The sequence below is a fragment of the Prionailurus viverrinus genome, chromosome A3, assembly GCF_022837055.1.
Source record: "Prionailurus viverrinus isolate Anna chromosome A3, UM_Priviv_1.0, whole genome shotgun sequence".
NCBI lineage: Eukaryota > Metazoa > Chordata > Mammalia > Carnivora > Felidae > Prionailurus > Prionailurus viverrinus.
Window position 1 is genome coordinate 69,746,212 of NC_062563.1, and position 27,665 is coordinate 69,773,876.

Genomic DNA, 27,665 nt, shown 5'->3' on the forward strand with positions numbered 1-27,665 from the left:
GTACTTCATAGAGTGTTGAGGATTAAATGAGTTGATATTTGGTTAAGGGATTAGAACAATTCCTAATGTACAATTAGGACTAATTGATTAATAAATAAATAAATGATGTAATTGGCCATTTACCACCACTTTCATAGCCCTGGTTCTTCTCTGCACAGCCTTTTCACTGGGATAGAATAAGAAATAGTGAAATACCTCAACAGCATCTAAGTCACTTCATTACTATAAGCCAAGAGCTGAATTGATTTTTTGTGTAAAGATAGTTAAAATTTTTATTTTATTTGAAAATAAGAGCAACACCTTATGTTTAAAAATAAGATTACTAACACAAAGGTTTTATAACTGGCAAGTTCAAGTAGACTATTGGTATATATTTCAATCATCACAAAGGTACCCAATCAATACCTCATGTGTATACAAAAACATAGGCTATTGTATAAAGATGTTTGTCAGAGATTCATTGGCAGTATTCTACTTTTGATTATGGTATGATAAGTTGTCCATTGTAGAATCAAACCTCTATTATTTCATTTAGGACAAGTCCCAAAGAGAAGAATGAATGGGGAAACCAAATATATTATTTGCATATATAACAGCATGTCCAATTAACCACTATGCTGAAAGATAAATTTAATGTTCATCTTATTCCGCCATATGCTATTACTCTGACAGTAGCTATGGAAAATGACTGATACAGAGTATTGCCATTCTGAAAATGTTAAAGGTACACTTCAAGGAATTTAGTCTAGAGTGTTAGAAAAGTTTCATTACTTCAACTCTGGAAAGGTGTAATGTAGAAAATGATCAATTTTCAATGAGTATGTTAGGCATAAATAATCCAACATGGCAAGATTTTCAGAAGTCTATGTGAAATACAAAATAAATAGACTAGCAAATAATACCCTTCAAGAAAAAGAGAAAGCTCAATTTCTGTAATACACCTTCTAGGCAGAAATTCTGAGATACTTAAACTCGTCATGATCCAGTCCTATTTCTCTATAACAGATTGTAACATACTTGATAATGAAAAGGTAATGACATATACATTGGCATGGATATAAACTAGAGAATTTATCAGATTAAGAAAGGCAAAATCTTGAAAAAAAATAAAAGGAAAACTCATCAGGAAAACTGCATACTTCTTTAAAACACCCTGCTGCATACCCAAATGAAACTGCTAACTGGATACTCCCAGAGTACTATGACATTGAACTTCCATATTTGCTCTGAATATATTTTTTAGAACAGCACTGCAACCAGAGTGATGTGCTTTATTCTGTGTAACTATCCATACTTTAGATAATCTGATCTTAAAGTAAAATTAGAGATTTCAGAACCCCAAATCATCTCAGTTTTAAGAAGCATCAGAAATACCACTTCTGTTTAGCAGCCCTGCATCCTGTAGTCATCTAGAAAAATATGCTATGATGACCAGATGGTAACTAATAGCCAAGACAGGCTGAACCACATAAATAATTACATGTACCAATGTTAGTCCAATGGCAACTCATATAATCAAAACAACTGTGCAGAACTGATGTCCAAGTCAGTAAATGTCACTGCCGTGTATTTTACCACACAGTAAAAATCACTTCTTTAACATTTACTTAAAAGTTTTATTTCTAGTTACTAATTCCCAGACATATTTCATAATACTTTTTGCACCAATATAGTTATATGAAAAAAAAAAAACACACCAAATATGTACATGAGTATATAGCAAAGTCCATAATGGGGTCACATTATATAATACATTTGAACTAGAGATCCCATAACTAAAAGGGGTCTAGTATTTTTACTTTCTCTCTCTCTGTCTCTGTCTCTCTCTGTCTCTCTCTGTCTCTGTCTCTCTCTCTCTCTCTCTCTCTCTCTCTCTCTCACACACACACACACACACACACACACACACACACACAAATGGCTACCAGATTCATACAAGCTTCATGTAAAACAATATGGACATAACCACATATCTTAGAAGTACATTGGAGAAATAAACTTTCTACACTACTTCAGTTCCGATCCACAAATCCCATAGATATCAAGTTCACAAAAATCACAGACAGCAGTTTATTCTTATCTGCCTGTATACTTAGTGATTAACAGAAAATTTGCTTAGTAACCATCATCTTTTAGTGATAAAATGTTTTTTATTATAATTGCTATTTATTAATAATATTATTTGTCATGGAGTATAATACTTTAAGTTGAATTTGAAAATGCCCCTCATTTATGAATGCATACCCATCTTACCACCTACTCTCAGCCAAGTATCAGAATGTAGTATTAACTATAGTTTCTTCTGCCAGAATGGAGATACAAAATTCATATATGTAGTCACTTGAAATTCTTTTTTAAAAAAAAATTTTTTTTTCAACGTTTATTTTTGGGACAGAGAGAGACAGAGCATGAACAGGGGAGGGGCAGAGAGAGAGGGAGACACAGAATCGGAAACAGGCTCCAGGCTCTGAGCCATCAGCCCAGAGCCTGACGCAGGGCTCGAACTCACGGACCGCGAGATCGTGACCTGGCTGAAGTCGGACGCTCAACCGACTGCGCCACCCAGGTGCCCCGAAATTCTTAATAACTATATCAGTTAGCTCCCAATTCTTGGCCAATTTTCTTCTTAATGAAGAAACTTTTTTTTTCTTGAGAAAGTAAATTGGAAAATGACGACACTAGGACAAAATTCAGACCTTCTAAATTTAAATGCAGTATTTTTTTTAAAAACCTTGCCTCTTAACATACTATAGTGGAAAAGCAACAGTACTGCAGATACTTATTAATTAAGTGACCCTGGCAGAACCATTGCCTCTCTAAATCTGCTTCCCTGTCAGGAAAATGGTTATCATGAGCCCTGCCAGGGTTATGATGTTGATTAAATGAGACACTTTACATGAGGGCTCTGTGGAAATGTATACTTAAAATATAGCTGTTTTTACTAAGTTTCTGTCTAAAGCTTGAGGGAATTCATTCTTAGATGATCCACATGGAGAAAAAATCTTGCATTTTGTGAGAGAAAGGAATATTTAAAAGGCTATCACCAATTTCTGCGCAGAGAGATATTTGACACCCCACATAGACCAAAAAAATAAAAAAAAAATAAGAAGCAAACAAAAACTGGGGAAGAAGACCAGGTAAAGGAAACAGGTGCCTTTTCTAAGAGATATTCCTCAGAACCTCAACTGAAAGGCAGGTGTCCTGATCCTGGCCCCCCCACATGGTTCCTGTGCACCTAAGTAAGCCATTCTAACTCATGAAGAAGACAACACAATGGCTTAAGGGACCTGAATACAATCTTTGCAAAAATATCTCCAGTTATGGTATGTTTAGGATCAATAAGCCTCTGGAAAAAGACAACAGGAGTATGAGGATTTTAAGAGCTTCTTTTAATCTAAGGAATCTTAGAACTCAAAGTTGGAAATGATCTTAGTCCAATTAAAAATATGAATGACAAAAAACAATATAAAAAGCCATGCTCAACATTATTGTTAAGATCATAGCACATAAAATAACCAATTGTGTCTTTTACTAAGAATGAGGCACACAATGTTGTGTAAATGAGGCACTGACAGCTGTCTATGAGGATAAACACCATCACTGGATGAATCAGAACTGGAACTCATGTCTCCTGGGTTCAAGTCTGTTTTTTCCACTTCATGTTGTCTTCTCCCTGAAATCTCTTCTAATTTTTTAAAATTTTATTTTATCATGGTAAGAACACTTAACATGAGATCTACCTGCTTAACGAATTTTTTTTTTAAATTTTTTTCAACGTTTATTTATTTTTGGGACAGAGAGAGACAGAGCATGAACGGGGGAGGGGCAGAGAGAGGGAGACACAGAATCTGAAACAGGCTCCAGGCTCTGAGCCATCAGCCCAGAGCCTGACGCGGGGCTCGAACTCACGGACCGCAAGATCGTGACCTGGCTGAAGTCGGACGCTTAACCGACTGCGCCACCCAGGCGCCCCTTTTTTTTTTTAACATTTACTCATTTTTGAGAGACAGAGCATGAGCAGGGGAGGGGCAGAAAGAGAGGAAGCCCAGAATCCGAAGCAGGCTCCAGGCTCTGAGCTGTCAACACAGAGCCGGATGTGGGGCTCGAGCCCACTGGCCATGAGATCATGACCCGGGTCAAAGTCAGACACTTAACTGAATGAGCCACCCAGGCACCCCTTAACAAATTTTTAAGTGTGCAATACAGTATTGTTACTATAAGCACAATGTGCTACAGCTGTAGCACCTATTCATCTTGTACAACTTAACTTTATGCCCACTGATTAGCAACTCCCCAGTCCCTCTTTTGCCCAGCTTCTGGCAACCACCATACCTTTCCCGATTCTATGAAGTTGACTATTTTAGATACTTCATGTAAGTGTAGTATTTGTCGTCCTGTGACTGGCTTATTTAACTCAGCATAATGTCCTCAAGGTTCACCCGTGATATAACATACCAAAGAAGTATGTTCTTCTTTGTTGAGGTTGAATAATATTCCCTTATATGCATGTAGTATATTTTCTTTATCCATTCAACGAAAATCACACTGAGATATCACCTTACACCTATTAGAATTGCTATTATCGAAAAGACAACAAATTTTGACAAGGATGTAGGGAAAATGAAATCCTTGTACACCACTGGGAGGAATCCAAAATGGTGCAGGCATTGTGAAAAATAGATGGAAGTTCTTTAAAAGAAACACACACACACATACACACACACAACAAAGCAACAACAACAACAACAAAACTATCACATGATCCAACAATGCCACTTTTTTGTATTTATCTGAAAAATCTAAAATCAGGATTTGGAAGAGATATTCGCACTCCCATGTTCATTAGAGCAGTCTTCAAAACAGCCAAGATGTGTAAACAACCTAAATGTCTAATTTTTTTTTTAAACAAACATTTATTTGGGGCCTATTATAGTCTGGGCACTTATCAAACCAATGGTCTCATTTATTCTCCACTGAGATATAACTGATATTTTCATTTTACAGACTGAGAAAACAATCTTAGTGAGGACAAATAGTTTAGTAAATTTATACGATGCTAGAAAGTGGCAGCGGCCAGATTTTCACATAGATATGCTTCTGTGAATTATCTTCACCAGATCAGGCTGCCTCAATTATTTTTACAGTGGTATGAATCTAAGTCAGTGAAGCTGCTGTCTTAAATACATTTGCCTTATCTCTTTTTGAAAAATAAAAGACTTTATATTTTGTTAGAAGAAATATACATAGCAACTTAGTGAAAAGCAATTATGCAAGGAGCCCTTTATACAACATTAATATTAAAGGACAAGGTAACACAATGTAGATAAAATCCACTATGTTGATGTTTTTATAAGATCATTTCATGTTGAGCATCAGATGATTGCTACACACACATAAACTTTATGTTTTTTGCCTTTATGCTCAGAGGCTATTTGTTTGTAAAGAACAAGTTTTGTTTGTCTGCTTAAAGATTAACTGTTTCTAACAGTAGCTTGGATTTTTGGAACTAAACTAAATTTTCTGATGGTCCTGCCTTGGGTATCTTGCTCCTCCTCCCTTACCCCTATTCCCATTATCCCAATTACTATCCGGCCTTCCATGGTACCTGGCGCACAAATACAAAAACATGCACATACTATATATTTTCTGAAGCAATGGATGGACAATCAACAAAAATAAATAAATATATTAAAGTGGAGGGCAACCAAAAGTTACCCTAGAGTCTTGGATTACTTGGACCATGATTTATTAAAAACTTCTTCTAGAAATATTACCTGACCGTCTTATCTAAAATAGCATTGCAGTGATGCATATTTTTGTCCAAAAAGCCAAAGTAAGAAAGAGGTGTAAGGTAGAAATGTCTACTTCAGCAGAATATTCATAGCCAAAAATGTTTTGGGTCACACGTATGAATTAATTACCAGAAAAGCTAAATTTTTCTTCAATGCTAAGTGAAGTATATTGCAAAAGGTTTTGCTAACTTTCTTGGTTGCTAGACAAAGGAGCAAAGGGATCAGTGTATCACTGCAACTTTCGTCCCTGAGAAAAACAAAAGAAAAACAAAATCCTCCTCAGCAGAATCAATGAAGTGACCAGTGGGGCATCAGTGAGGTGTCATCAGCCTCCCTTACAGCATTCATTGTTGTTACTACATGTTGGAAGCAAAATGCTATGCTCTGGTCCTTGCAATGATTTCATCTCCAAGAGATCAACCATTAAAGCACACGGTGGACCCTCTCAGTTGCTCTGGGCTATGGGCCACGAAGCCTTGATTCTAATTCCTCTTTGACTTTGATCAGAGATTTGGCTCCATTTTCCAGGGCACCTATGGTGTGCTTCAGTATCCTTATAAGGAAAATGTTAAACTCCCTCCAAAACTGACTGGTCCTCAGAGAAGTTAGTGTATGTACAGAAGTGCCTCAGAAAGAGAAATGTTATAAATTCAAGATATAATTATTATTCTTATATAACAGCACTGGGCTACTTCAATTATAAACCACCCTTTTAAAATCTGTTAACATTCCCTTCTGGGGAAGCCCTTTTGCCCTTTAATATTATAAGCTAATCATGACAGTATAATTTCCGGAGCTCATATTTGTGGGAGGAGAACGGCTGGCACTGGTAGGTTCAATTTTATGATGGCTTTCTCCTTCCTTTATCTCCGAAAACTACTGAGAGGCTCTAAGCTAATTTTTGAAAGTACGCAGAGGTTCCTAGGAAAGCCAAGAGTGGATATGGGAACCTGAGCACTGCGCTGACATCATTCTATGTTTGGCACAAATGGCACATTGCTAAAGAAATACTAACTGAACACACTGGTCTATTCTGAACTCTAGCCTGCTTTAAGTAGCATCCTTAATTATAAGCAGGCTTGTTTTTTTAATCATATATAGTCACACAGCTCTCTGTTTTTTAAAATAGAAATATAATTTTTTATGGAGGTGTTTTTCATCATTTATATTTTTAAGTATATGCAAAATAAAAATGGGATTCTGTGGTGATCTCAAAACCTGCTTCTCATATGCATTAAAAAAAAAGAAAAGAAAAGAAAAGAAAAGAAAAGAAAAGAAAAAAGAAAACCTCATCATAATCTCTGCAACTGGGTCAGCTTGCACAAAGATGCTCAGGGTAGCCATAAGCGCTTTCAGCACCCTGCAATCCTTGTAAGTGACACCTCATAATAGTGCAAATGAAGCATGGCAAGATGAGAAAATGAAGAAGAATGAACCTGGATAGTCGACCCAGCAGTTTTCAAAACATAGAGAGGTTAGATTCAATTTTATTCCCTAAAATACACCACACATGATTTTTCTTTTACACATTCGAGCATATACGGTGCTTTCCCTAATAAGAAAAAAAAAAAACGCTTATGATTCCAAGAAATTCTAATACAAAAAACAGGCTGGCTCCTTTGTTCATCAACATATGTATGTTTTCAATAGTCTCAAGTTTTGAACTAAACCTCATTTACACCTGCCTTGATTTTCAGCTAGGAATTTACCCTATCGTCAGTCACCTTTGCTCTTCCCCTTCACCCTCATCTATTAGGCTCAAAGATTATTTCCTTGTGGGCCCTTAGTCTAATTAGCTGAATATTCGGACAGTTTATTGACCCAGCAAATTCAACATCACCTCTTTCTTATAGGTTTCTTTTAAGCCACCACCCTGCCTGCCCAGCTCTCAACCCCTCTCCATCCCCCACCCTTGAGAGGCTTATTTCATCTTTAATGTTCCTTGATTGTTCTCTAGCTAGAGTTAATTCCCTCTCTTCAAGTAAGGAAAGGGATAAAGTATGAAAGATTCACACCAGCTTTTATTTGGTGGAGAATGGCTGCTGACAGGTAAGTTTGTTACTCTGATTTAAAAAAAAAAAAGAAGAAGAAGAAGAAATCAGAGAGCTTCATCCAAAAGTATGTGTAAAGAGGGTGGAGAGAGTTTCAAAAACAAACAAATATGACCATACAATATAACCTTCAAAGGAAAGAGAAAGTTCTCTGACCCAAAAGAATAATACCAACCACTGCCCCCCACTGCCTTCTATCCTGTCTCTTTTTCAATGATACATGCTCCTAGGTTTTCATTCACACACAGAGACAAGCAATGTATTCTGGAGGGAAAAAGAAAGAAAAAGAAAGAAAAAAATGTTTGTAAAGACCAGCAGACGGCGCCTGACTGGGGTAGCAGCTGCAGTGGTCTGGGAGAGGAGCGCCCCGCTCTGCGGCAGGGCCCCTAGCCGTTCTCCTCTCCCCATTTCCCCAGGGCGCTCCCCGTTCAGCTGCCTCAGCCCTCGGGAGAGGCAGAGCCACAGTAAAGGAGAAGTTAATATGCACAGGAGATTTTTAGCCAAGTACTTCCCACTGGTACAATTAGACACCCCATCCCCTCGAATACCCCCATCTGGCTCACCTCACCTACCCACGCTCTGTCTGCCCCTCCCATACCCCCACTGGTCTCCCTCCCATGGGACTCACCCAGTCGTGCACAAAGGCAGGGCAGTGGGTGAGAACTGCACCAGGTAAAAGGAGCAACAAGGTCCGGGAATACTGTGAGCAAGTGGTGAGAGCAACAGAAACTCCTTACTGTTTCACAGGGATCTAGCCCCTTGGCTAGTCTCAGCTCAGAAGCCCAGGTGTGGGGCATCATCCTGTTTTCATCCTAGCCACTCTTAACTGGAGAAAATTCTTGAGAGGAACCAGGGGAAGGAAGGGAAGAGATTCCTAGGACCTACAGTGAGGTAGGTCTCTAAGCCACTCCTAAAGAGGAGTTGTCAAGAGGATTTGTTCTCTCTTCAGTGAGGTTAAGCTACAAGCTAACCAGAATTGTCCTCAGACTGGAAGCCTATCCCTGGGGAGGAGGGCCAACCAGGTATAAGCAACAGCTGTTCAGGGGAGAAGAATTCCCCGGGGAGAGGGGCAAAGGATCTAAACCTGAAGGAAGTCTGAAAGAGGAAGGGGCCCTGCAAGGAAAAGGGGGCAGGGGAAGGGATAGAAGTGTCCACAACTTTTACCCTGTCTTTTCAATTGGAAGACTTTACTTACACTGAGGGAGAATAAACACTGGTAGTGGGAAAGACTCCCCAAAACAGTTTGATGCTTTATTTATTGGCAGTTCAGGGAATCTCAAATAGGCACTTTTCTGAAGATGAGAGGAATCTGGCCTTACATTCTCCGCCACTCTGGAGAAGAAACCTACCAACCAAGGCTTTTCTCCACACTCTGCTCTTTACAAAGGAAGCTGAGGTCAGGAGAATAACTTCACTCTACTCTAACTTCTCCTCCAGGCAGACCTCCTGGCTTAGACCAGCCAGCCTTGACCCACCAGCCCTCTCTGGGAAGCAGAAGGAAGGAAGAAGGCAGCAGGCCCTCCTTCATCCCAACAGCCTTCAAAGAGGATCCCCAGGGAGATGGGTTTGGGTAGCCAAACCTCTCCCTGCCCTGTTTAAAAACAAAACAAAACAAACAAACAACAACTCAGTCCAATCACCGAGAAAGAGAAGTGTGTCTGTGTGGGGACGGAGCAAAGGGGATGGTATTCAGAGGTCGTCTCCGAGCCTGGCAGGGGGGCTGGCCAGCAGCGGGGAGGGTGCCTCGGTGACCATCCTACCTTCTCCAGTTAAGGGAAGAGGTGGATGCTAAAGCAATTGCATCCTGCTGAGCGAGTCCTGGGACCACAACCGCTTCACTGTCACTGCAGTCTGGGCACACTTTGAAGGAATGTGCGAGCTGGAACCTCTCCCTCCCCCAGGCCTGGGAAAATGGGCAGGAGGTGGGGCAGCACACACAGCACAGACAAAAGGTTCTGCAGAGCCCTCCTCTCTGTGGCGCTCAGGTCCCTCGGCTGAGCGCGACGCCCCATCCGGCCACACCGAGTGACCTTCTGGCTAGCAACGCCCCCTTCCCGCGGGGCCCAGGCGCCCGGCCAGGGACGGTCGTTAATAGGTGCCCACATCTCTCCTCCCGGCACCCCAACAAGAAGCGCCCCTCCCACCCCTCACCACAAACACCCGCGACGCCTTCCCCCAGCCCCTTTCTATTGTCTTCAAAGAGATAAGTGGCTCCCACCAAACACACCCAAATGCACCTCCCTTTCTCGCGCTCCCATTTCTCTGAGCCTTAGGGGCCAAGAAGCGAGCGCAGGGCTGGAAGGGAGGAGACAGGGAGTAACCCGCGAGAACTTGGCACCTCAGACCCACCGTGTCCGCCTCGCAAGGATGCCGGTGACCTGTAGATTGCAATAGGCACTGAATGATGCTTGCTGCTGCCATGGAAATGGTGGATGTGGTGCGCTCCCAAACTGGACGCCCCCCATGCCACTCCTAGGAGGCCGCTGAGGGTGAGCGGGACTATCCAGAGCAGGGCCAGGCGCCCCCCTGCGCCGCCGCCGCCGCCGCCGCCCCCGGGCGAGCCCAGCTCGGCGCCGCACCGGAGCATCCTCTGGTACATGGCGGGGCGCCCGCCGAGGGGCAACCGCCGCGGGAGGCAAAGTTTGGGGCGCGGGGAGGGGCGAGGGCGCCGGAGAGCGGGCGGCTCCGGGTGGGCTGAGGGGCCGGCCGCCTCACCGCGCCAGGGCACCCATCCTCTCCCTCCTTCGGACAGTCTTCTCGGGGTCCTCGAGTCCGCCGTGCCGTGCGCCCCAAAGAATCCGAAACATAGCCGAGGCGAATGCAGCTGATGGGGGGGCTTGTCCGGGAAGGCGGCCCCGGGGAGCAGCGAGCGCGGAGCGAGCGGCTGCTCCCAGATTTCCAGGGCTCCAGGTTCTCGAGAGATACTCCCAAAGAGTTTCGGGCGAGAGTGCGTGCCGGGGGGTGGGGAGCGGGGAAATTGTTTAAAGCTCCTCCCGGAGGGTCCTCACTTCTACATGACAGCCATCCACCGCGATTCCACTAGGTAAATCCATTTAGCATCGTGTGTGGGGACTGGGGAGGCTACTTCGCCGGCCCGACCTCCTTTCAAGGGAGAAGCAGACCCCATGGAATCGAGGCGCCCCTTCCCTCCATCCAGCCCCGGCCGGCTCGCCCGACCGCGCCAGCCTCCCCCGGGCAGCGCGCGGAGCAGCGGCGCGCATCGCCTGCTCCCGAGGCAATCCCCGCGTCCGCCGCCTCCTGACACTTACGCCCGGCGAGGGGTTCAGAGGCAAGAGTGCACCTTATGGAGGAAGCGGGGGATCGAACGGGGGAAAGGGAGCTAAGCAAAAGAGGAAGCAGACGAAGGAGTGGGGCGGGGGTGGGGGGGGGGAGAGAAGAAAAGAAAAAGAAAAAAGAAAAAAGAAAAGAAAAGAAAAACCACACACGCTGGCGAAGCGAGGGGCTCTATGCAAATCTGCAGTCTCCAAACAGCAAATCACTGAAGCTCGGATGCAATGCAGAGGACGAGCCTATGTAACGAGGGAGGCTGGTCTAGCTTCCCACAAAAATCGCCCTGCTTTGCCTCTCTCATGCATTCTCCACACATCAAAGGGACACGTGTACTGCGATGCGGGGAACACCTAAAAAGCAACTCTCCCTCCTCTGCCAGGTGATCCCTCTGTCTGAATTACAACGGCAAATGGCACCCTTCCCCTACCCCTATGGTTTAGATGTAACCAGTGTCTTGAGAGCTCTTAAAAGGGAAAGAATTCGGCTCTTTTTATTGGACCAAACTTGTTCTGCCAGGTGTTCAAACCCAATCTTCTAAATATGGCTTGACACCATCTACTCAAGCATCAGTTTTGGTGATCTGTTAATTAAACATATCACTCATAACAAAGAGTCCTCTATCCCACTACAATACCATATCTCATATAAGGCAGTGGAAATGCAGGGAACCAAAACACAGGAAGAGGAGGGAAAAAAAAAAAAAGTGACTCCAGCAGCCAAGGGAGAGACAGAAAAAGAAAGAATGAAAGAGAGGAAGAAGGAGACAGGTGGTAAAGAGGAGGAAAGCAGAGGAGAGAAATAGTGTGAATGAGATTGCTTGTACTCCAAGACCCCCTACAGAAGTCTAGCTGTGATGATCTTTTGTAAGGGTGGAGTTCCGCCTTTCTCTCATGCTTTCTCATAAGGAAAATAGCACTAGGAAATAAAAATTCCTAAATCTAGTGCCTCCAAGGAAGAGAGGATGTTTATACCCTCTTGGTGAAATGCAGCATCTTTAACTGAAAGCTGCATGTCCTGGATGGGAGACCAGCAAAGCCAACATGCACCTAAAAGTAAAAATCTAGGACAGCAAGTGGAGTTGGCAAGGAGGACCACAGTCAGTGGAGGCTAGCAGACAGGATTTAGGACTATGACTAAAATACTCCCCTGGTTTCCAAAAGATGACAAAAACCATGACATGTCTAGTGGCTGAACATTTTGTCTTTATTCCTACTTAAAAACAAAGGAAAACAACTCTGAAAAAGCACTACTTCTCACTGGCTCCTCACTGTCTATGTAATCCCTTAAATCAACAAATACAAAGTCATGTATCAGGAAGATAAAAAAAAAAAATGCTAGGAGGATTTGATTCAAATCAGCCATTCACAGAAGTGGCCATTTAGACTTGTATATTGCATCCTAGTTCCTAGGGTCCACCCTGGGACTCTGGTGGTCACTGTGAAACCACGGTCCAGGGGCCAACAAATCAAATCTGTAGCAATCCAGCATCTCACATTCTTGTCAAGTTTATGTGATCCTAACTAAAAATAATAATAATGATTCTTCAGTAGTTCACTAACTGAAACGGCTTAGCCATGCTAGAGAATATGCTTTTATCTTCTTAAATACACCATGTCTCCCAACTTCCCACAGCTGCTCAAAGAGCAACAGAACCCAAATTCAGCACCTTCCACTGTGTTCTGTTCCCACCCGTACCCCCAGGCCATTTCCTCTTCATTTTGTTATTTTTCAGCATGTGTATTTTAATTCATTAGCCAAGGGTTGTGAATATTCATTTTTAATACATCAAGTAAGCTTCAAAAGGAAAAGAAGAGGAAAACCATCCTGACAGTATGGAGTTAAGACTCCTGGTAATACTCTGATGGAGACATCTCACAGCGTTAGTATGGACAGAGTACTGGATTAGGACATAGGAAACCTGTGCTGCATTCTTGGCCCAGCCATTTACCGGTTATGTCACATTAGTCACTTGGCCTCTCCCTGAGGCTCCATAGCTTCCTTTATAAAATAGTCATGTTCCTATCTTTCCTAACAATCCCACAGGGCAGGAAGGCTATAACGCAATATTTAATGTGAGAGTACTTTAAAATATATCATATGCTCCCCACAGTTAAGGCATTATGTCTCTCCTCCCATATAGGTCTAACATATTTGAGCTGATTAGTCTGCATAGTTCATTCATTTCCCTTCCTCTATTGGAAACATAGAGTACTGTGTGCTCATATGCTCATATGTGGTGTAGCTCTGTCCTTCCCTCTCCATCCAGATGGGAGATTCCTGAAGGGGAGAGGAGTCAAGTCTTCATCTGTACTCCCATGAGTGCTGAGCATATGTGAAATATAAATTAGCCTCTTGGTGCATACAGTCAATTCTTATTATACATCGTACTTATGGTCTATAAAGTCACTACAGACACTGAATTAGGGAATACTGAACCGTTGCTCCTAGGGCTTAGGTTCCTACAAGCCTTCGTCACAGCATTTTCATCAACCAATCAATACATAACCTCATTTTATGTGGTTTTTTTTCCTGTTTAAAGACATCTTATTTAATATATTTGGTGTCTCATTAACACTGAACTCATCGTCAACATCACTAGAATTCAAACCAGAATAAAGTTTATCTAACGTACCTACTTTCTTTGAAAGGAATATGACAGCCTTCTTAAGCTTAGGAACATTAGATAGCACTTCAGCACTATGTTCAAGGGCCATTTTGAACAGCAAAATCACCAAAACCAAAACAAACAAAAAACACAAAAATGTGAAAAACATGGCACTAAATAGAACACAGAAAGAGCACTCCTTTATAGTATAAGAGCTAAAACAAGAAGGCAGAGTGTTGCCTTGTTTGACCTCAGCTGGAAGCTGGGTGTTAGGGACTCAAATTTTTTGCCACCCTGTGCATGTCTGTTAATGACAACCATAGTGCCACTATTATTGATTCGGGGGTTACAAATTTTAGTGAAGATGTGAATTCATATCTGAGATTAATGAGGATTTACTGAGTTTGTTATTCTCTTAAAAAATAGAGAAGGATGGAGCTGGGACTTTGGACAGTGATTTATACAAATTAAAGCCATAGGAGTAGAGTAAGTAAAGAATTCTGATGAACCTTCCCAAGAGCATTCCATGAAGAAGAGGGTCTCCTTCCTGTCTCACATTGTCTCCAGCCTAGGGAGATAAAGGTAGGGTTAGGGAAAGGATAAGCCAGAAATCTCAGTTTTATGGGAGTCTCAAGAGCTAAAGAGGAAATATTTACAGCTGCCTTGAAAGAAGAAACTGTAGCTGCAGTTTTCAGGCAGATGTCTAGGGCACCTTCGCGATACCTGGGAGGATTGGGGTGGATGCTGTGATACTGATGCTGCAGTACTCCTTACAAATGGTCATAATTTGGTGGAATAAGGGGCCATTCTCTGCCCAGAGAGTGGTGGAAAGTCTTGTGAACAAACTTTTGCCCAATCTTACTGGTGCTTATTCATTCTGTCTCTTCAGCTGGTCAGTCCTTGTGGTTGGAACTGCATTATTTAAAGGAAACTGAGGCAGCCTCTAACAAATTGTTGTCAGGTGAGTTTAGAATTGGTTGGAGGAGACATGGTGCTTGGCTGCCTATAATTTACTCTTAAATATTTCAGCATAAACAGTGTAATATAAATGTGTGTTAGTGTTCTGTGTCCCAGGAGAGTCAGCTGCCTTCATCAGGAATTTATGCTCCAATGTCTCAACCAGAATTATAGAAGCCAGAGGTGGCTTCTAGAAGCCTTGGCTATCATCATCTCCAAGCATGATATGGCATTGCTCATTAATTACAATGTATGTTGAAAAAAAAGGTTATAATTTGCAAAATAAATGACTTGTCAACTGGCATAATGGAGGTTAGGAATGGGTTCTCTTTGGTGAAGTTATTAACAGTCAAGATCAGTGGATTGGCCAAAATATTTTATAGACATGCTTTGCTTCCACTTGAACAGAGTATGTGAATCTAAGAGGCCTTTCGTCCTTTACCATAAGGAATGGTGCCATAATAATAGTACTAAGAACTAACACATTTGTAACTGGCACAAGTCTGAGAGAGGTAAATGTATTTGTTCATTTAATCATCACAAACCCATATGAAGTGGGTGCTATTTTTGATCCTTAACAGACCTTAGTCACCTAATTCTGACAGATGATGAGCTGGTTCCTGCCATATTAGCAAAATACTGCCATATTTGCACAACTTTTTTTGCAAGACATTTTTCATGTACTGAACAGAACCAAGAGCTGGAACTTCATCAAGCTTCCAGAACAGGCTCTAAGATTTTGTGTCTACTTATTAATAAATGTCTGCTTTTGTAGCAGAAGTGGGTTTGCATTTGCATTCACTATGGCCTGCACTTTTGGGAACTCTTGAAAGAGTGGTTAACCCTACCCTGCCTCTAACAACAGTGGTTACTGGGATCTACGAAAATAACCTAATAGCTGTGCATGGAAGATTGTCCTAGACCTATTCACAGCTAATAATGTATAATGAACAAGAAATCAGGTAGCCTAACTTGGACAACGGTGTTAAGAAATGGGAGATGGGGGGGGGGTGCCTGGGTGACTGAGTTGGTTAAGCATCCAACTTGGCCTCAGGTCATGATCTCATGGTTCTCAGTTCTCGGGAGTTTGAGCCCTGCTTCAGGTGAGCTCTATCCCTACTTGGGCAGGAGCTCAAGCCCTACTCTGGGCTCTCCACTGATACTGACATTGCATAGCCTGCATGGGATTCTCTGTCTCTCCCTGTCTCTCTGCCCCTGACTCACTTGTGAGCTCTCTCTCTCTCTCTCTCAAAAATAAATAAATAATGTAAAAAGTAGAATATCTTTAAAAAAAAAAAAGAAAGAAATGGGAGATGGGTTTGAAAACTGAGGGGGTGGAAACAAAGGAAATGGAGGGAAAGAGGAGAATGAGTGGAAAGCGGAGTGTGCAGAGAAATGGAAAAGGACAGGTCATTTCAAATTATTTTTTCATTTTCCAAAAATCAACCCTTCTGCCTCAAGGAACAGGATGGTTGTCAGGCAGACACTTTCAACCTTTTCGTGTTTTCCTTAAACTTAATTGGAAATTCCTACAGCTCAGTATTAAGCTATTTAAACAGAAAAGTAGACACTAAAAGCAGTAGAGGAGAAGTATATTAAAACCCACAAGCAGCACCAATCTTTTAAAAATTAAAAATGAAGAGGGTGTCAGTCGTGCATTTTGCATTTCTACTAATGCCAGCACAATCAAAAGACAAGCAGACCCCACATCCAGCTGCAGGCATTTCTGAGTTGGGATCCAGAGTGCAGAAAGAGGTAAAGATTCAAAAGAGGGTGTCCTCTGTGAAGCTATATAGAGACAAGTCTCTGACCCCGTTACCTTTCTGGGTTAGTGCAGGTCCCTATGGGCATTCTGAGAAAGGATCTGAATAAGAGAGCAGGAGCATTGAGAGTAAAGTAAAACCAAATCAACCAACTAACTAACCAAACAATGAAACCATTAAAAAAAAAAAAAGGCCGGGGCTGAAAGCATTCCTGGAGATACTGTAGGGCAATCTCTTCTTTATTCAGATGATAAACTTGAGGCCCACAGATATAATAATCTTACTGAAAAGTCAGGTTTATTTAGGAAGTGTTTTCTTATCTGGAAGCATACTTTCATCTCCCACCACATATAGATCTAGGTAGGCGAATTCAGTCAGTGTAGCTATTACCTAGAACTTCCATATTGGAAGTTGGGTTCCAACACAATACTTCCTTCACTCAAATTGAATGAAAGCCTAGATATGCAGTTTGTTTTGTGAAGCATGATTAGATTTATTCAATCAAGGTTAGTCGTATTTAGGACTGAAGTATTTTACCATCTGTATCTTTTCTCTTGCTCTATTTAATAAAAATTTCACTTATGACATCCTACCTAAAATTTATTGCCTAAGCACCCAGGTGGGGTTATAGAAGTCTCACTGCAATAGCGTACTTAGGTGTTGTGGGTATTGCTTAAGCATAAACCAATCATATGTCATCTTTCAATCATTGTCATCATAATTGTTTATACAGTTATTTCAACCAACTTGTGCTGCTGACACACTCTTCCAAAGGTTTATACTATGTGGTTTGAATATATTCGTAATGCAGTAGACCACGTGGCTTGAATGCCAGACTGAGTCTGAATCCATTGTTATTATTCATGTGACAGTGGGTTTAATGGACCCTTGCCCCAGTTTCCTCATCTGTAAAATGATTATAACACTGTGTGTAATGGAATTGGAACAGTTTCTAAAATATATTAAGCACTAAATGGAAGTTACTGTCATTTACTCATATGTACAGGTTTTAGATAGGTGCTACAAACATAATGATAATCAGCTGTAAGTGATTTTTAATTTAGCCCTATTTTAAACTCTTCCCTACTCAGTCTACAGTCCAGTTTGGCCACCTCCCCAGTAATTTCTTGGTTTAGTCTCTATTTCTCTGTGGTGCTCAAACTTTAGAGTGTAGAAAATACTAGGAGGACTTGTTACATCATAGATTGCTTTGCTTCTGATTCCCTTGATATATAGAGGTTCTGAAAATTTGCATTTTTAACAAGTTTCTAGGTAATGCTCACATTGCAGGCCCAGGGGAACCAGATTTTCAGAACCACTGCTCCATCTAAATGTCAAAGTCTCTGCCAGAGATTTTATTAACCAACACAGGGCAAGCTTTCTAATTAAGCTCCTTACAATAACCTCACATTTTTAGCAGTGTACTCAGCACAGACAATAGGGCTGCTCCCAGATCTCTTCTTTAAAGGATTCTTTAAAGACTTCAAGGTGTTTGCTATATAACCCCACATGTCACCATCTCACACCTTTCCTTTACCCTGCTCAGAAAATAAAAAAATAAAAATGAATTTAAAAGTTCTTTTCCTTCCCATCTCTTGTACTTGAACCCTTCTTCAGTTAGCCTTCCCAGTGGCTAGAAGCAGGAACTCAGACACTGCACTAGGGTTCAGTTCTGACTCTATCAATTTATTAGCCATGCAGTCTTATGCAGGTTATTTAAACTCAGTTTTCATGTTTTTAAAAGAGCTGGAAAATTGTCGAGTTGTTGTGATAATTAAATGAATTGACAGATGTAAAGTACTTAGGATAGTGTCTGGCACATAGTATATATGTGTCAGCATTTACTTATTTTTCAGTTTTATTTACTTCTCTACTTAATTTATGGAAAGGGTTATTCTTTCCACCTCTTTCATGACATGGGGAAATAAATGAAAATTTATGAGAACGTTTCCATATAAAACCTAACACTGGCCATCCAAGAGTCCGTACCATAAAACAAACAAAAACACAACAAAAATACAAGTCCCTTTCAGGTCCTGTCTTATCAGGCCTCCACTCTGAGCAGCATCAGCTACAGGAAAGATCAATGATTCAAACTGACAACCTGCGAGCTGTCTGCCCGCACTCACCAGCAGTCTCTCCTGCAGATCCATCACTGCAGGAGATAGAAGCATAGGATTGTTGAGAATGGAGCTAAACTTGGCAGGACAACTACCAGACAAGTTAGGATGACATAAAAACTGAAACATAGGGGCACCTGGGTGGCTCAGTCAGTTAAGCGTCCGACTCTTGATTTCGGCTCAGGTCATAATCTCATGGTTCATGGGTTCAAGCCATGCATCTGACTCTGTGCTGACAGCACAGAGCCTGCTTAGGATTCTGTCTCCCTCCCCCGCTTGCTCTCCATCTCTCTCTCTCAAAATAAATAAAAATAAACTTAAAAAAAAGAAGCTGACACATAATTTGCAAGTTCCTTAGTAAATATAGATATTCAAATCTGGAACTGGACATCATACACATACCATAAATTCGATTTTCTGAATGTCCAAGCACTTAGAACATAAACTGATTTGACCTATCTTTATGAATATATGTTCTGGAACATATATTGCCATTTGGGTGCACAGAAAGGAATTTAATCATGAAATCTGAATTGAATCTCTAAATAGGTTTTTCTGGGATCTATAATCTAATCCCTTTTCAATTCACGAAGAATATATTAGATTACACATTTTGTCAAGAGTGATTTTTTGATGTCAGTATTATAGTTATTATGACTATCTTGCTACAAATACCTGTTTTCCAGGTAAAGTCAAAGTTCTTTAGCATGGCATATTACGCCCCTCAAAATCTGCCTCCATACTACCTCTATTGTCTTACCTTTATCACAACTTCTGTCCCTTCCTCCACAAACAGCCTTGCCTCCAGCCACACAAACTTCTCTCTTCTCTAAGTACACTGCACACTTTTTCACTTCTTTTTTTTTTTTAATTTTTTTTAAATGTTTATTTATTTTTGAGACAGAGAGAAACAGAGCATGAACGGGGGAGGGTCACAGAGAGGGAGACACAGAATCGGAAACAGGCTCCAGGCTCTGAGCTGTCAGCACAGAGCCCAATGCAGGGCTGGAACTCAGGGAGTGCGGGATCATGACCTGAGCTGAAGTCGGACGTCTAACCAACTGAGCCACCCAGGCACCCCAACTTTTTCACTTCTTTGCCACTGCCCATGCTTTTTCCTCGGTTAAGAAAAAAATCTTTTCTCCTTCTTCTCTCCAAATCTCATTCATTCTTCTACTAATTTTTAATACATATATCTCTGTTGGAACTGTTTCTGAACTTTGTGATATTTGCTACTTTCTCAAGTATAGACTGTCACAAATACCTTTAAAAAAATACCTAGGATATATAACATCGTATATCCACATTATTACTGTGCTGAACGAATAAAGTATCAGAGTAACTGGTTAAGTCTATCACCATGTTTAGGAGTTTAACCAAAAACCAACAGACAAAGGAAACAAATCATCTTCAATTTATCCTTACAGGCTTTTGGTTAGTTCTTTTATTGCCTAAAATATATAAGAAATTTAGGCTGAACTCTGGTTTGAATGCTAAATAAATTGGCTTTGAAGAATAAGGGAATTCGTTGTCATATTTTCCTACTCATGCTATAAACAGATGTCTTTCTTTCTTACACTATGTAAAAGGAAAAAGAAAAAAAAATACCACCAAGCCAAGATTCTGGCTGCCAGGCTGAATTGCAGAGCAAACATTTGTAGGCAACTTATAAATCCTTGAAAATAGGATTTTATAATGGAAATACTGGCACCATTTTAACTATAACCATTCAAATAACATCACTATAGCAGAACTTATAATCTAATATACTTGTTCTGGGATGGATGAGAGATTAAGTTATAGGTGTCAGAAAAACTTTCAGTGGCTCCATTCAAACTGCATGATCATTCCAGAGTTGAAATCTCTTGGAATATTTATTTCAAAATGAGTATTATATGCTCCCAAACATTTATTCTTAAAAGATATATTATATTTTTTATACTTGTAAAAGAAAAATATGACCTCTGAGGCATTTCAAAAAATCATTAATCACTGGTGCTTTTTTTTTTGTCTTCTTTTTATTTGATGAAAGAATTACTTTCCTCAGATTTTCTCTGTTCTATTGCTGAGATGATTCCCCAAGAGAACTTTGTGTTTATCTTGACAGGTGTTAGTAGATCTGTGGACCTCTGTGGAATTGTTCTTAGTTGCATTGAGGTACAGTAGAAAACATTACATCTGCAAACTAATGAACTTACCTTACTGCATTCTAAATAAAATAAACCACACAGAGAGTGAAATTAATCTACTAATGTCTTTCTAATGAAGCTTTCATTAGGCATATGGCATGGTCTTCAATATTTAACACATGACAGTATGAATACAAAGAATATCTGATGATTTTTAAAATGCATACCTGATGATTGCCTCATATATTATTTTCCAGTGAACAAATTTACCCTCATTTTACTTTAGGTGCTTAATCAAAGAGCTACAAGAAACATTTCAAGTATTTTATATCCAAATGAAGAAAAGAAGTAAATGTCTCATCTACCTTTACCCTTAAATAATTAAAACTAGATTTGGTATCCTAATTTTTTTTTACATTTATTTATTTTGAGAGAGACAGAGATAGCACAGGTGGGGGAGGGGCAGAGAGAGAGAGAGAGAAAGAGAGAGAGAGAGAGAGAGAGAATATCCCAAGCCGGCTATGTGCTGCCAGTGCAGAGACTGATGTGGGGCACGAACCTACAAAGCCATGAGATCATGACCTGAGCCAAAACCAAGACTCAGATGTTTAAGTGACTGAGCCACCTAAAGGCTCCCATGTTGTAATTTTTAAGAGTAGAGAAAGCTTTCAATTTTCTGTGCAGTGTAAAGTTTCACTCACTAATAAAATTTAGGAGGGACATATTGAGAATGAAACTACTTTGGTCCAATTCACAATGTCTTGCTTTAAAATAATGCTACCTACTAGAACAGCAAATGCCAGCTTCAATTGTGGTGAAATTTGTATACTTTAATGGCCAATGGAAGATCAACTGCCAACACAATCAGTATGCTTTCATATTGGCAATACTTTGATTTGTCATTTGTCAAGGAAAAAAAAAATTAAACAATCTATGTCAAAAAAAAATCCTCAGTTTTGGAGCTTGTGCTGTTCCATCTATTATCTGTAGTATCATACAGAGGAGCCACACATGTGTGATATCCTCATTGTTATATTATGCCAAAGTCTTAATTTCTCATTTCAGGTTCCCATGTAAATTACCTCCTGCTTGGGTATAATCACAGTTGTCCAACTGAGACATGCATTATCAGTCATGGATTTTACTGTTAACTATTTAAATTTACTTATTTCAACTATTATTTACTGCCAAGCAGTAAGAGGTAAAAGAAAAAAAATACAGACATGGTAAAAGAAGAGTAAAGGTGGGTCTTTTCTCCTTCCACAGTAGCAGCCAGAAACAGTATGAAAGCAATGGATCATGAAGAAAAGCAATTTCCTACTTGAGGGATTAAACAGCACCCTTTTTTGTACTGTTAAATCAAAGTTTTAGTTATGTTTTCAAGTAATACTGATTTTTTTTTCAATTTACATGAATGGTCTCGAGAGAAACTGCAAGGGACCCCCAAACACATACCCTTTCAGCCAATCAGTAGAAGAGAGAGGAGGAAAAAAGCCTTCCTTTATGCCTTACTGCTTTGAGCAAGGCTTTACACAGCATGGGGGAAAAGGGAAAGAAAAAGAAAGAAACAAACAAACAAAAATCAAAACTGCTACACAAGCTAAAGATATTCGGCTTGACAAGGAGGAATCTGAACTAATACGTGAGGCCTTTTTCTTTTCTTTCCTTGGGAAAAATATAGGTGATTTCTATTTTCAAGCAGCTCCCATTTGCTAGCATTTGAAAATTGAAAACTATGTAAATTTCAGCAAATGTTTGCTTTACCTTTTAGGTTCACAAGAATATTAACTACTGCTATCAGTCAGTATTACATTCTGATTTGCAGAAATCTGTAGTATAAAACCGTACCGTGGAATATTATGTGAAAATCTTAATTTAAAATGCATTTACATTCCAGGAGCAGTAACACACACTCTTAAATAATAAGAGCAAATAATAGTTCCATGTATAAAATGTGAGGAAGGAAACTCACGAGCCTGTTTTCACGGATCCTGCCCCGCCCCTTTATTTAAGGTTTATTGCTTATATGAGTCATGTTTAAGGAAGCTACACATTTCCTATGCTAAAAACTGTCATGTCACATAATTAAGAACAAAAAGTCCCGTAACTAAATAACTAAATAATAATAAGGGTTGTGATAAAACCTTACAATTTATTTCAACCTATTCCTTAGTTGTCCAATTTTATCTGCCTAGAATTCTACCCTTCACACTGTTAACAGATACCTGAGCTACAGTGGCTGATCAGTGGACAAAGCTCTAGCTTTTATTTTAAATGCCCATCCTCTCTTTTTTTCTTTTTCCAATTTGTCAAAATACATATATTTTTAAACTCAACATCCTACAGAGACATTAAGAGCAAGAGAACAAGTATGTTAACATGGTAGATATTTTCTATTTTATATAAAATGAGTAATATTTTCTAAATTTGGTGTGATAATATATTGTATAAACTAGGAAATTATTTATGAAAATTAAAGGGATTAAAAACTAATCCACAGAACCCAAATTAGAAGATCACAGGGCTATAACCCAGCAGATTAAAATTTGACTGTTACAATCAAATAACCTTAGGGAAAGGTTGAAGTAGTTTAGTATGGCTGAGATAAGTAGGATTTGGAGGGATGAATGATATTTTCACCCAATGTATATTCCTCAATCCAGTAATAAAATGATAAAAACTGGTTAGTTAGGCAAATGAAGTTTAAATCCACTGGGCTTCCAGGACTGGAAGTAAAACAAAACAAAACAAGAAAAACAAAACAAAATAAAAGCAAGACTTGGATTGCTGGGAGATCACAGAATGGAAAATATATTGTAATATCCCAGATAAAAAAGTATAAAAATATGATTTGTAGTAAGATTCAAATCTAGCATGAAAGAATTCTATGGTTTCCCATGACTCACTAGGCGGTATCTATATAGGAATGCCATTTTAAAAATCAGTGACTGCTCAATTGTAGTTTTTTGGGGAGCATCCCAGTCCTTGGCTTACAGATCAAGTTATCAATCTAGACAAGTAGCTGTAACAGATACTTCTAGTTTTGTACTCAATATCTATTTTGCCTTTTCCCTGGCAAATTGAACCAATTGTCTTCGGAGAAGAGAGAGGAATAGAGGATACAGGATGACAATATGCCCCACTAAAACTGCTTGCTTTCCCAAACCCCATGTGGTCAGAGTACCCTTGTGACCCAATTAATCTTCAGGAAATGTACACAGGTCATTGGCAATGTTTTGTGGGTTTTTTGTTTTGTGTTTTTTTGTTTTTTTTGGATTTTTTGGGTTTTTTTGTTTTTTTTTAAGGCAGACTTAGATAGCATGTCCTTATTTAGGCTTTTTGTCACAAAACCTTATTCTTCCTGCTCCAGATGCAGATTCAATGTCTATGGGAGATACCCATTCTGAGACCATGAAGTCAAAATGACACTCTGAGGATAGAGAAACACGAAGACAGAAGGAGCCAAAATACTTGATGTTTTTCTCCAGGAGTTCCACTAGCCCTGTATCACCTAATTCTTCTTTTTACTAGATTTGAAAACTAAACTATCTTCTATTTGATCTGACATAAATCAGGTTATCAGTTTTTAGAAGCTATATTCATACCTAACATATAACTAATTTCTTTGAAGGATGATTACTTACATAAGTAAGTCAGCCAGCCCTCCTGGGCTTTAGAAGAGCCATTTATCCTTAAGGAAAGTAGGTAACATTTTGTCCCAGAACTGATTTTAGAGAGTCAGAATATGCTTTGGGTTCCTCCAGAAACACATGCGTTGTAGAAAGTCAAGGTAGTTGTTTTAAGACAGGGACCCATTAAAGATAATAGTTGGAAATTAAGGATGTCCAAAGCCCTTAAACAAGAACAAAATACCATTGAGTAAAGAATGTTATGAATCTGAAGGGAAATGCTTTTCTTCCCTCTCCTTCAGCATGTCAGAAATAGAGAGAGAGAGAGAGAGAGAGAGAGAATATTCCATTTCTTAGAGATAGGGAATTAGAGTCTGCAGAAGACATACTCGTAATCAGGGTGTCTCTGAAGTGAGTTAGGTTTATCAGTAATAAACTCATCTTCCCAGGGAATGGATCTAAATGTGAGTAGGCTGGCATACATTTATTTGTCCATTTGTTCATCAATGTATCTAATAATTTACTTATCCAACATATTTATCAAGTAACTATTTTTTTAATGTTTATATGTTGAAGAAAGAAAGAGGGGTTGGAGGGGCAGAGAGAGGGAGAAGGAGAGAGAGAGAGAGAAAGAGAGAGAGAGAGAGAGAGAGAGAGAGAGAGAGAATCCTAAACAGGCTCCTTGCTGTCATTGAGCATCCTGATGCAGGGCTCAATCTCAAGAACTGAGAGATCATTGAGCAGAAATCAAGATTGTGCTTAACTGACTAAGCCACCCAGGCGCCCCTATGAAGCACCTATTCTATACCAGGATCTGTACCAGACCCTGAGCTCATCATGAAAGAAGCAATTAGGGGCTTGGTTCTAGTTGAGGAAATGAGTCTTTGAACTTATGGCCTCTTTATCATGAGCTGGGCTAATCCCAATATACTCTTGGAGACCTTGAAAGGATATGTATGTTGTGACTTACAGAACTTTCCCTATAGATGGAATCAAATTGGAACTGAAGGAGGGTTCTTGCCTTAGCTAATATGGTTTCATACTCAGAGAGTTTCAAAACAGCAATGCACACAAGTCAGACATGCTTATTGACCAGGTGCTTACCACCTATTTGGCAAATGCTGTTTATGAACTTTTTAAGAAAAAAAATATCGATCCAAACAATTCCCTTGCATTTAATATTCTGTCATTCTTCAAGGCCACTATTAACTTTGATGTACACATGCAATTACCTGTCTGTTTAAAGAGTTTCAATTACCCTAACTCTTGGGCACCACACCATGATTAAATGCGTATAAGCAACAAGTTGTTGCCTAGGGCAGCCGGAAAACCAGTATGGCATAGGATCGATAGTTACATTACCTACCAAAGAATGTCTTTGTCACTGCTTCCAACAGTCCTCAAAAGTACAGATAAGAATTTAATGCTGGACTTAGTTTTTTTTCTTCTGCACACATGTTCATGCAAATGTAAATAAAAATTTTCTAGGAAGATTCCAGAGGGCCCACAGAGGAGTGGAACTTGTTTAAATTATTATAGAGTTCATACAACATATTTGCAACTGGCAGGGCACCTGTTCATCAGACTCTCGTACACTTCGGAGCAGGAAAAATTAACAAGCCTAAATGTGAAATCCTGCATGTACATATTTGAGAAAATAAATAGTGTTAACCACAGGTTGAGGGAAAACTGATTATATAGTTGTTGGGTATATAGTTGTTAGGGTAAAAAAGAAGTAGGGGATTTTTCACTGAACAAAATGTAGTAATAGACAACGGTTTGATGCAACTGTTAAAAAGATATTTGCATGAACTAAAATGAAGCATGCAGTTCATTCATCTGAACTTTACCTAAGATATATATGGACATATGGGGATACAGTCTGACACACTGGGTGACTCATTTAAAAAAAATACATTGAGGGGAGCCTAGCTGGCTCAGTTAGTGGAGTGTGTGACTATTGATTTTGTGGAGATATATATATATATATACTATATAATTATTATATGTATAATATATAAAATATAATAATATTATATATATAATTTGTTTTACTTACACACACACACACACACACACACACATACACACACACTCTTCTGACAAACAGAAGAGTGACCAGATGATCAGGGCACCATATTCAGTCAGGTGTAGCAAAGATAAGTGGAGATATTACAGACATTCTCAAATAATTATAAGGTTTTCATGAAGAAGAAAAGTAGCCTTATTCTTTATTGGCTTTGTAAGTAGAGGAAGGGCCAACAGGTGGAAACACATTCATTAGGAAGCAGATATTAGTGCTCAAATAAATGAAGTGAAGGTTCCTGAAAGAAGTGTCTAGAAACTGGGGATATGGAACTAATCTGCATTCCCACAAGGGAATTTCTGATTTATTCCCTTGTCTTGGAACTTTCCTGTGAATATCTACTTGGATAAGCAAATGATAGAGCTTGTGAAAAATGATAAAGACAACTTTAGGTCTAATTGTCAGCCAAGGAAACTAAAAGTAGATTCCTATGTAAGAGCCGCAGAGACGGGGCACGTGGGTGGCTCAGTAGGTTGATTGTCCGACTTCGGCTTGGGTCATGATCTCATGGTTTGTGGGTTGGAGCCCCACATCAGGCTCTGTGCTGACAGCTTGGAGCCTGGAGCCTGCTTCGGATTCTGTGTCTCCTTCTCTCTCTCTGCCCCTGCCCCACTTGTGCTCTGTCTCTCTCTGTCTCTCAAAAATAAATAAATGTAAAATAAAAATAAAAAATAAAAAGAATTGCAGAGAAAGAATACAAAGGCCATGCTGTGATGTATTTATATATACCTGGGCCAGGCAAGTAACTCATCCCCCCAGAACCTTTTTGGCAACTGTCCACAGGAAAGTAGGCATATTTATTTTCTTATATATGTTCAATCATATGTCGTTAGTTCCAGGGAAATGTGTTTCATGTTGTTCTGAAAGGGGCAGGAAAGGGGAATACCATAATACATATAAGAGAGAAAATAATTCTAAAATTAAGAAACTGAGACTGTATGGCTTCCAGTTAGGAAGCCTAAAAATAAATAGTCTAAGGGAAAGAGAAGAAATGAGACCTCATTAGAGAACATAGAAGGGCAAGGTCATAATGATATGAGAAAAAAAGGTGAGTAATGAAGAAATCTCAGCAACTGAAGACAAGAGGAAGTGAGGGCACATGTAAAATAAAGCAAACAAACATATTAACTCATTATATCTTATGTATTTTCTATGTATTTCCCATTGGACTCTTCTGCAATTAGACTGTACTACCCAAATGATGAATTTCTAAGTTTATTATGTGCACTCTATTTGATCATA

General features: G+C 39.8%; 1 protein-coding gene across 23 annotated transcripts in view; it reads right to left on the bottom strand.

Annotated features, from left to right (window-relative positions):
- Positions 1-27,665, bottom strand: part of NRXN1 (neurexin 1) — a 1,136,768-nt gene that overhangs the window by 422,929 nt on the left and 686,174 nt on the right. For 4 of the 23 annotated variants that reach the window (XM_047854358.1, XM_047854357.1, XM_047854356.1 and 1 more), the window contains exon 1: positions 10,193-10,442. The exons of the other annotated variants lie outside the window; for them this stretch is intronic. In XM_047854358.1, the coding sequence (XP_047710314.1) occupies positions 10,193-10,442 (250 nt within the window). Of the gene's footprint in view, positions 1-10,192; positions 10,443-27,665 lie in introns of those variants that run through there. 23 annotated transcript variants of the gene reach the window in all.